Below are 11393 nucleotides of genomic sequence, written 5' to 3'. Positions count from 1 at the left end.
ACCTACACTCACCTTTCCTGGCTCCATCCCCGCCTCTTCGACCTGTTTGTTTCCTCTCCACCTATCCTCTCCTCTATCCCTCTCCTATCTGCCTCCCACTCTCTCCCTATTTATTTCAAAACCCCCTTCCCCTCCCCCTTTTCTGATGAAGGGTCTAGGCCCGAAACGTCAGCCTCTCTGCTCCTATGATGCTGCTTGGCCTGCTGTGTTCATCCAGCCCTGCACCTTGTTGTCTCGGATTCTCCAGCATCTGCAGTTCCTACTATCTCAGATTTAAATTTAATTGGGTTTTGGTATCCAGGGCCTGGTTTAAATTAATTGGCTGAATTCAAGAACCCTGTTGTCTTGGTAGAAATGCTGCTTTGGCTCCTAACGATATAACCATTCGGTTGCAATGTTTCAATTTCAAGAGCTCTCGGTACAGCTGCTACTGCCACCTGCAGACCATTTTTAATCTCCACGCCTAAAAAAAAACCACATCGTTTAAAAAAGGGACCACGCACTCTTCCCCCCCGCCCCCATCATTTTACAAATTCTAACATCCTGCCTTTCAATCCACAAGTACTATACCCAACTTTGCAACACCTTCCCCCTTAAGAAAAAAAGCAAACCTTCAGTACAAAAAAGGTAGCTTCATTTTATTTTCTCCAAACCTTAATGTGATTATTACCAGGTCTATAGGCCATTAATCTAGAGTTACACATTTCATACGATACCATATACATTTATCTAAAACATAGACACAGTAGTGTTAAATTTCATCTACACATTTTCCTTATAAACCCACAATAACGCATCTGCAATAAAATTTTCACAACCCACCCTGTGTACAATTTGTAAATTAAATGCTTGTAACACAAGACTCCAATGAAATAATCTGGTGTTCTCGTCCTTCCAAAAATGTCAAAGGGTTGTGATCAATGTACACAACCGACATCGATGCACTGTTTACAACGTAGACATTAAAATGTTGAAAGGCCAGCACCAAACTCAATAACGCCTGTTCAGTGGTTGAATATTTTCTCTGGTGAATATTTGTTCTTTTTTTGAAATATAACCGACTGGCCTTTCAATTCCACAATTATCCCCCCGTAACCACACAGCTCCAACCCCTACATCCCCCCGTAACCACACAGCTCCAACCCCTACATCATTTGTGTCGATGGCAACTTTAAAAGGCTTTCAAGAAATGTGGCATGGCTAAAACTGGCGGGGAGTAGTGGTTAATACTGCTTTTAAATTTTCAAATACTTCCTGGCATTGTTCTGGCCACCGACATTTCGTGTTCTTCGATAGGAAATCCATCACCAGTGCCACCACGCTACTTAAGTTTGGTACAAACTTCTAGTAGAATCCACTCAGTCCCGAAAATCGTATCACTTCCATCTTTGAAGATGGTCTTGGAAATTCCTCGGTGGTCTTAGTCTTCATGTTCCTTGGTGTCATCCTTCCACGTCTTCGAGGGACCACGCACTCTTTCCCTCCCGCACTAATCTTTTTACAAACAAATTCTAATGTCCTGCCTTCTAATCCACAAGTACTCTACCCAACTTCGTAACACTTCTTAAGGGCAACTGGGGATGGGCAATAAGTGCTGGCCCAGTCGGAGATGCCCACAGCTCCTGAGAACACGTTTTAAAGTAGCAACAACAGACAACAATGAACACCTACCCCCGGATCATGGCGAACGACTCATCACTGGAGAAAAACGAGGCTCCAGGAAGGACAGTCACTGTCTCTTTACCTAAAAGAAGCAGAACAAACAGATTCAGTCTCAGCTCCAAGCCTTGCTCAGCACAGCACAAGGCCCTCACAGTGTGAATTCTTGCGTTTGTCTGTCCCTCGGCAGTGAGTGGTCAGTGCCTGGGTTACACACTGACCATTGCTCCCTAACTGAACTGGCACTGCTGAGGGACCTCTGTTCGAGAGGAACAACAGAATGTCCAGCATGAGGGTCACCTCTCCACAGACACCACTACCCACCCCCTCCACCCCCAACAATACCCATGGGAGGGGCAGGATGAACCAGGAACAGCTGAGGCTTTTCTGCCAACACTCTGCCCAATCGGACCCCTGAGCAAACTGACTGCCCAATAGGTCTCATCCCCTCTCCCAATGTTCCCCAACCTGGCATTCCCCTCCCCTCCCTATCCCTGTGCTTCCTTTCCCCGTCCTCCATGGCACCACCCCCCCCCAACCCCACCCCACCACCCACCACAACCCTGTGCTCACCTGCGTTAATGAGGTCTGCATCTTCCTCTCCCTCCAGTGGGTACGGACCCTATCAGACAGTGAGATGGTGACCGTGAGTAAGTGTGACAGTGAGAGCGACTCCCACCCACTTATCAGCAAATGCTTTGCTGGTTCAGTCAGCTCCGTCCCCAGGTCACCCCAGCCCCTGTCTCACTGAATCCAAGCACTCAACTGCTCCCTTTCTCATTCTGAACACTTCACAAATCTCAATTAGTTACAAAAGAAATACACAAAACCATTCAAACTGGTCTGGTTCTGGGAACCTTCACCTATCTTCGAGAGTTTGTCAATCTACCCCAGTTGCTTCTGCTCACAGGAACAAAAGCCATTCAGCCCCTCAAGCCTGTTCCACCATTCAATGAGATCATGGCAGATCTGTGGCCTAACCCTATTTATCTGCCTTGAGCCCATATCCCTTCATACCTGTGCTTAACAAAAATTCAATAAATAGGAGCCTGACATAGGTGTCCAGGGATGAGTGTAAGGCCAGGGGGATGGCACCTACTGTGGCCCTGTTGCGTCCGTAGGCAGATTGTAACAGATTAAGGCAATCTGGGAGGCTCAGGTTGATGTGCCATGACTAACTCCTGTGTCCCTGGTAGCTCCAATGTGTCCTTACCAATCCCAGAACACCGTTCTCACTCTGTAGATGGACGGTGATGTCAGGTCTGATGAAGTTGCTGGCTAACATTGGCATTCCAATCCCCAGGTTTGCTGGTCAGCTCCAGTTAAGTCTAATGTGGATCTCCAGAAATCGTTCAGAAGCCCCACAGCGACAGCATTTAACGCTGCTTCCAATCTGGGAGGGCTTACGTCACAATCATGTCTCACTAGCAGCCCCTGGATAAGGCCACCCAAACTGCAGAAACTGATTCAAGAACTCAATCTCCATTGGACAGGATGATCACACTATTCCCCCAGACCACTCAACTGGTCTCTCTTCAAATCCACCCTCACTTCATTTGCATTCAGCAATCTCCAGCAAGTTAGCTCAATCCTGCTTGGGTGAAGGAATTCCTCCCATTCCTTCCCCAGCCAGGGCCATATTGGCTGGCTCCTGAATCCCGACCACAGGGGGCATTTTCCTCAACTCCTCCATCTAAAGAAAATCAACTCAACCTCCTTGATGTTGTTGCAGAACTGGAAGTCCCAAAGAACGGAAACATTTCCACAGGATCTTCTCCCCAGGCCCCTTACATACAGAACAGCAGCAGGAGGAGGCCATTCAGCCCTTCAAGTTTGCTCTGCCATTCAATAAGATCATCCAGCTCAGTTCCTGTTCCTGCTTTCTCCCCATACCCTTTAATCCCTTTAGTCCTAAAAACCATCTTGAAGATATTCAATGCTCTGGCCTGTGGTACAGAACTCCACAGGCGAAGACATTTCTCCGCTCAGACTGAAATGGCCTACCCAGTATCCTTAGACTGTGATCCCTGTACTGTATACAGTCGTTCTAATTGGCACTTGATGCAGTCACACTTCCTCCCAACATGGTACCCATCCATGACACAGTAATCATGGCTGGGTGAAGACAGAACTGGTGACTTCACTGAGCAGACAATGATAATTGTTTGGTTTCTCCAGCTTATGCTGTCCCATTTGAAACATGTTTCTCCCTCCAATCTCTAAACCTTTAAAGGCCGGGCACACTGCCAGTGGCTGTACCCACTGCTAAAGGATACCGTACATGCCATCTTCAAACTCGAGTGCAGCTCTCCGAATGATGCGCTCCCTTGTGATCTCAGCTTCCGTCTTTGGCTCAGGCTTAGAGTCTCCCAGCTTCCGAAGAGTTCGTCTCTGAACAGAAAGAACGTTGTATCGTTACAGCAACACAGAAGCATCCGGAAAGATCCGGAGTGGGGATACTGCCTTTAAGCAAGGTCACAGCTACAGGGAAGTGCTGGGATCAGGCCTGGTGTTTTGGGAAGCGATGCAGTGATTGTCGGACTGGAGAAAGGATCAGGAGAGAATTCCTGGGAAAGTTGAGACGGAGCATCCCTTTCACATTCCAGAATAGAAAACCCATCAGGTCACCAAGAGAGACTTTACAGAGATACACTAGGTGGGAAAACCTCAAATTCAGTTCGTTCATCTCAAATACAGATTGCTGACTGCTCTAATAGTGATTATGGAATTATAGGCTTGTATTAAAAATCCATCTCATGAGTCACGAATATTGAACTTCAAGATGTTCTCTTAAATCTAAAATAGCTAAAGGGATGATGTAGGAGGGAGAGCTTTAGATTTCTGTACAGGCTGGATGGGTTACAGCTGAACTGGAATGCATCCAAAGACTTGGTCAGCATATATATGATGGGCCGAAGGGCCTGTTTTCTCTTGGGGGGAGGGGGTTTGAATTCCTAGTAAACACCTCAGTTTGGAGAAGTGTCCCCATCATTTCTGGTTGCCAATGGGGATAGAAAGTCAAATGGAAACCCACCTGAAGATTAAGTGGTAGTTTTTCATAGTCTCTCAGGATTAGTACAGCTGAGGTAAGACAACCTGCTGCTGGGCTGAAAACCTGCTGCTGGGCTGAAACAGGGAGAATGGCCTTGTGAAGGAGACACAGCAAGATACATTGGAGGGCCCTGTTTCAGTTTGACAGGGAACAGAATGGACGGGATTCTTGAGCAGTGAAGTATTGGTGTACCAAGGGTAATAACAGTCTCCAGGAAAGCCCAGGCAGAGGGCAATAGCACTAAAAGAAGCCTGGATGTTTTGGCCTGCTTTTTGGGTTGGGTGGGGGGAGCAATGATGACCATTTCCTCGACAGCTCAGAGTGGCCTATGCTGCTCTACACCACTTAGTATCTACAGGGGTGTCAAGTCAAGGTGCTTTATAAATGTTGTTCGACAATATTAAATTGACTTTCCTTTTCAATTTGACCTATCAACAGCCTGTTATTTAACCTTTGATCTATGTTTATTTTAGTTTGTTACAGTTTAATTATCAAAAAATGAAATCCTGTTCTTTGGTTATTTCTGTTGGGAAATTCATCTCTTTTCAAGCTACTGGATTCTAAGTGGATTGTAACTAATGTCCTCCAGTGGAAGGAATCTACCATCCTCACCTGGTCTGGCCTACACGTGACTGTAGAACATCCATGATGAGGTTCACTCAACCACCCTCTGAAATGATCTGAACAGGCCACTCCATTGAGTTAAATCCAAAGCACTGTCCTTCAAACACACGGACTGAGCAGTTCAGGAAGGCATCTCACCAGCACTTCCTGCAGGTCAGTTAGGGCTGGACAGTCAATGCTGGCCACTGTTACTGGTATTCCAGAGCGAATGAAACACAGCACCTCCGACATCTTTCCAAGAGGTAGAGGAGGGTCATACAGCAATGAATTACTTTCAAATACAGTCACAGAATGGCTACAGCACAGGAGGCAATGCTTTCTCATTTGCGGGAAACAAGTGTCACTGGCTGGACCAGGGTTTATAGAATCCCTACAGTGTGGAAACAGGCCCTTCGGCCCTACAAGTCCACACCGAACCTCACCGAGCATCCCACCCAGACCCACCCCCCTATAACCCACCTAATCTACACCTCCCTGAACACTATGGGCAATTTAGCATGGCCAATTCACCTATCCTGCAACATCTTTGGATTGTGGGAGGAAACCAGAGCACCTGGAGGAAACCCACACAGACACGGGGAGAACGTGCAAACTCCACACAGACAGTTGCCCGAGGCTGGAATCGAACCCGGGTCCCTGGCGCTGTGAGGCAGCAGTGCTAACCACTGTGCCACCCCTTTGTTGCTTGCTCTTGAGAAAGTGACGATGAGCTGCAGTGTACATAGTGTAGGTAGACTCACAATGCCCTTTGGGAGGGAACTTCAGGATTCTCAAGGCCATCATGCTCGTGCTGGGTGCACAAAGGAGCAATTCACCTTGTGCCATTCCCACACTATAGGAAGGATGTGGAGGCTTTGGAGAGGGTACAGAAGAGGTTTACCAGGGTGCTGCCTGGATTGGAATGTATGAGCTCTCAGGAGAGGTTGGACAAACTTAGATTGTTTTCACTAGAGCGTCAGAGGCTGAGGGGGAGACCTGATGGAAGTGTATAAAATTATGAGAGGCACAGACAGAATGGGGAGTCAGTCTTCTTCCCAGGGTGGAAATGTCAAATACTAGGGGGCATAGGTTTATGGTGAGAGGGGAAAGTTTAAAGGATTTGTGTAAGGTAAGGTTTTTTTTTTTTAAAAAACAGAGGGTGGTAAGTGCCCCAAATGCACAGTCGCGTGGGGCGGGGGGGAATGGTAGAAGCAGATAGGATAGCGACATTTAAGAGGTATTTGGACAGACACTGAACAGGCAGGGAACAAAGGGATATGGACCATGGACAGGCAGATGGGATTAGTTTAGAATAGCATCAGAGCAGCACAGACATGGTAGGGCTGAAGGGCTGTTCTATGTTTTATAGTGTAGCACATTCTTCAGGTTATAGAAACACAGGGACTTGGGGCAAGAGTAAGCCATTCAGCCCTTTGAGTGCAAGAACAACCTTTTAGCCCCAGAGAGTGGTAGGAATCTGGAGCTCATTGCCTGTAAGGGTAGTACAGGCAGAGACCCTCAGAACATTTAAGTATTTAGATGTACAGTTGTGATGCCAAGGCATACAGGGCTATGGGGCAGGTGCTGGGAAATGGGATTATACTAATTAGATGGTTGCGTTTGACCGAGGACACGATGGGCCAGAGGGCCTTTTTCTGTGCTATAGGTGTCAACAACCCTTTGAGCATGCTCCACCATTCAGTAAGGTCGTGGAAGATGTGGGTATCGTATCAACTCCACTGTCCTGCCACCCCTCCCATAACCCTCGACTTTATTGTCAATCAACCAATAATCTCTCTAACTCGGCCTCAAATATATTCAATAACAGATTACTCTGCTCCCTGGGCAGGAGAATTCCACAAACTCAACTCCGCAAGCGGGGAGAAAAGATATCCTCATCTGGGTCTTAACAGGGAGAACTCTTGTTCTTAAACTATTGCTCCTTGTAGTCTCCACCACAGGAGGAAATATCCTTCCCGCATCAATCAAGACCCCTCACAATCCGAAACCAAAACAGAGTGCTGGAGAAACTCAGCAGGTCTGGCAGCATCTGTGGAGGGTGAGAAGAGTTAATGTTTCGAGACCAAGGATCCTTCTTCAGACCAATGCCCTCTCTAGGTCCTCTCATTCTCAATCCTTTTTTTTACAAGTGGGAACAGCTTCTCTGTCCCTACCCAGTCCAGCCCAGCCATGATGTTGAAAATCTCCATCAAATCCCTTCATGGTCTCCTCTCTGCCAGGAGAACAGTCCCAACTTCTCGAATCTATCCTCAACACTGAGGTTTCTCATTCCTGGGATCATTCTTGTAGATCACCCCCACACTCTCTCCAAAGCATTCACATCTTCCCTATAATGTGACACCCACACTGTACACAATCTGCCGGGTGACATGAAAATGCCATCAGTTTAATCTGGAGTTTGATGCTGTGATCAGTCTTGGGGAAGGAAATTGGACATTCCCTCTTGCTGTGCCCTGTGGGTAGGCGGTCACAGCTGTCTGGTTGATTCCGAGCAGCGCTTGGAAATGACTGAACGCAGAGGAGACACAAATGGGCCAAAATGCCTCATTCTGTACAGACTCTCTCAATGACCATTGCACCTTATGCCATGCACCCACCTCCTCCCTCAATCCCTCTTTAAATAACGCTCTAATTCCCAATTACATCCAGCACACACAGTCAGGAACACTGCTCCCACTGAGGGCAGAGGGAACACTCTGCTGGAGGAGCACACGCTCAGAGCAGGAACATCCCTTCCCAGTGTGTGTATGTGTGCGCGAGAGAGAGAGAGAGAGAGAGAGAGAGAGAGAGAGAGAGAGAGAGAGGGAGAGGGAGAGTGGGAGAGAGCGAGAGCGCGCATGTGCATTGTGGGGGTACTGTCAGAGCACCGGATGAACTTGGCATTTATTGTGACGTTTCTATCATGCTGAGACAGCCCTGCGTTGTTCCTCACCTCAATCCGCTTCTCATATTTCTCCCCCTTGATGACTCTCTGCACGTATATACTGGGGATGTGGACATCTTCCGGGGCAAACGTCCCAGTGTCAACTATTTCCTCAACCTGAAAACACCACAAACAGACACACAGTGAGACACTTCATTTAACAACAACCCTTCCTCCGATCGCCCGCCATACCGATTCCTCATCCTGGTTGGATTCTCCACCTGCTAGCTCAGAGACAGGCACTCCCCTGAATGAGATCACTGCTCCCAGCTGGATCCCTGACCCCAAACAGACAGGTCACAGCTGATCCCAGCTTGAAAACCATGAGGCTGTCGCAGGTTCGAATGGCCTGCCTCAAGTCCTTTCCAGAAGCCGGGGACAGCACAGACCAGAACAGAAACCATCTTCCTGAGTGACTCGGAAAGGCCCAAGATCCACCAGGCCAGAGTGAAACATTTACACAGCAGAGGCTCTCCCAAAACTGCCTTAGGGTGGATTCTGGGCTCAGAGCAGAAGGAGATTTATTCAGCATCTAACCCTATCCTGTCCCTATCCTTTAATTCCCAGATCTATTCCCTCTAGGAACAATAGCATTTTCATCACTGAACCTGGATTGGTGCTGTCTGTGCCCCCTCTCGGTGGCAGCCAGATTGAATGAATCTGTTTCAACCAAATTAGTGTCTGGCACAGAGCACAGGATTGAATATGAAACAGAATTAAACAAATACATGAGATGATTGTTCTTCAAAGAGAATTTAATTTCACTGCTAATCAAAACAAACCGAACCAAACTTCAAAACAAACTCCCATCTCTTCCTGTTCCGCCTCCCTACAGCCACTTACTGTATTTCAAATCTCCCAGATCTGTTCAGACTGACTGATGGGTTTTGCTGGTTGCTAGGTTACTTTGCTCACTCAAGCTGCCTGCTGCTTGTAAACGTGATACACAGTGTGTGAGGGAAGGAGCAGGCACGAACAGGCCCTGGCACTCGGAGAGTTTCAGCACCTCTTTGTCCCTCTAGCTCCTGTGCACAGTGTCTCGCTCGGTCACCTCCCAGCATCCAGTTTAAATAAACACTGCACACCCCTCAGACAGTTCAAGGCAGCAGCTCACCACCATCTTTTCAGGGGCAATTACAGAGAGGGGCAATAACTGTTGACCCAGCCCGGGGCACCCACACTCTGAAATTAAAGCACTGGACTTGGACACAAAGCTACAAGGGAAATGACGACATGTGATTCTCACTGTGTTGCAGATTACAAAAAGACAACAGGAGCTAAATCTTATACCTCATTGCACTGGCCCCACAAACACCAAGTACATTCCTTTCCAAAAATCTATCAATTTTAAACTTGAAACTAAATCAAGACCCACAGTCCTCTCGGGCAGAGAATGCCAAAGATTCGGAACCCTCTGCTGCAGGCCTTTCTCCTGAAACAGTGGACCCTCTGCATCTCAGATGTTGAGCCTGTGATCTCGATTCTGCCCAGTCTGAGGCAGAAACTCTCAGCCTCACCAAATCTGTGCAGAACATTCAAACCAACAAGTGCCTCCAGCCCAGGAGTCCATACCTACCTCCACAACCGTCACTCTTGCAGCTTTGCACATGGGCTGGTTGAAATTCCGCGCCGTTTTCCTGAAAGGGAACGTAGTGGGGTGAGACAAAAGTCCTTCAACACAGAGCCAATGCCAATGCTAATGCTAATGCTAGCTCTGTTGGTACAGGGCAGACTGTGCCTCCTGGTGTGGTACACTGGACACCTGACAAACACTCCCTCCTCAGCAGGTACACACAGACACTCATTGAGGTCAGCAAGATCAAAATACAACACTCCCCGCTGCAGCGGGTGGGTTTCTGTACGTGGGACCTTAGGGACTCTAACTGTAGCCCAGTATGACCCTCACCCAACAGGGCCTACCAATCACAGCAAGTTCTAAACTATCTCCTGATAGAACTGGAGAGATGGCAGTTTACTAACGTGACTGGATTGATAACTGAAATCCCACAGGATAATGCAGTGGGGAGATGGGTTGAAATCCCACTGGGCCAGGTGGTCAGAATTTCTGCTCAACCAATCAGTCTGGGATTGAAAGCTAGTCCCAGTAACAATGACCATGTCAACCATCACCATTTATCATACAAACCCTATCTGGGTCACCAATGTTCTTCAGACAGAGTGATTTTTTTTTTCTTTTTAATTCATTCACAGGAGCTGGATATCACTAGATAGCACTTACTGCCCGTGCCTAATTGCCCAGAGGGCAGTTAAGAGTCAACTTTGCTGTGAGTCTGGAGTCACATGTAGGTCAGACCAGGTTAAGATGGCAAGTTTCCTTCCCTCAACGAAGGACATTAGGGACATGAGTAAATCAGACTGACTTTTCCTGACAATCAGCAACAGTCTCATGGTCATCATTAGACTCTTAATTCCAGATTCTTTATTAAATTTAAATTCCACTATCTGCCAGGGCAGGATTTGAACACAGTCCCTAGAACACTACCAGGTTTCTGGATTAACAGTCTATCGATAATACAATTCAGCCATAATACTCACCTTCCCCTTTCCTCTGTTCTTACCTGGTCTGGCCTCCATGTTACTCCAGACCCACGGCAGTGTGTATGACTCTGCACTGCCATCTGAAATGGCCAAGTCAGAAACTCAGTTCTAGGGGTAATTAGGGATGGATAATAAACACTGGCACAGCCAGCAACACTCTCAGCTGACAAGTGAATAAAACAGACAATTTGCCAGCGCAACAACAGGGTCACCTCACAGTAACCACCTGCAATTTTTCTCCCATGAGTAGCCTGGCAACGATCCTGACCCTGATAGCCCCCAGTCTTGCTCCAGTCCCGACACTGCTGTTGGTTCAGTGTCCAGAACACAACTTACCGGAACACAACATTCCCCGCACGGTCAGCTTTCCATGCCTTAACGAGGGCAAAGTCCCCAGTGATCCCTCGCTCCAGGATGTAGTGTCGGCCATTGAACTCCCGCACCTGAAACAAGTCAGTGACAACCCAAATATCACCTTGAACACAGTGCCGGTGTGTGGGGTGCTGGTGGTGGAGAAAAGAATTGGGAGAGACCAGCAATCCAGGGAGGTGGGGGGGGGGGGGGGGGGGGGGGGGG

The 11393-nt window shown here is 47.8% G+C and overlaps 1 protein-coding gene across 1 annotated transcript in view; it reads right to left on the bottom strand.

The window, feature by feature from the left end:
* Window positions 1–11393, bottom strand: part of oxct1a (3-oxoacid CoA transferase 1a) — a 44569-nt gene that overhangs the window by 19919 nt on the left and 13257 nt on the right. Inside the window, exons 6-12 of the mRNA XM_048619058.1 lie at window positions 11154–11260; window positions 9835–9895; window positions 8268–8375; window positions 3936–4050; window positions 2873–2967; window positions 2233–2281; window positions 1672–1744 (exon numbers count right to left, since the gene is read on the bottom strand). Of these exons, the coding sequence (XP_048475015.1) occupies window positions 1672–1744; window positions 2233–2281; window positions 2873–2967; window positions 3936–4050; window positions 8268–8375; window positions 9835–9895; window positions 11154–11260 (608 nt within the window). The remainder of the gene's footprint in view (window positions 1–1671; window positions 1745–2232; window positions 2282–2872; window positions 2968–3935; window positions 4051–8267; window positions 8376–9834; window positions 9896–11153; window positions 11261–11393) is intronic.

This window comes from Rhincodon typus, chromosome 3 (assembly GCF_021869965.1).
Source record: "Rhincodon typus isolate 14 chromosome 3, sRhiTyp1.1, whole genome shotgun sequence".
Classification (NCBI taxonomy): Eukaryota; Metazoa; Chordata; class Chondrichthyes; order Orectolobiformes; family Rhincodontidae; genus Rhincodon; species Rhincodon typus.
The sequence above is the reverse complement of the archived record's forward strand: the minus strand, read 5'-3'. Positions and strand labels throughout refer to the sequence as shown.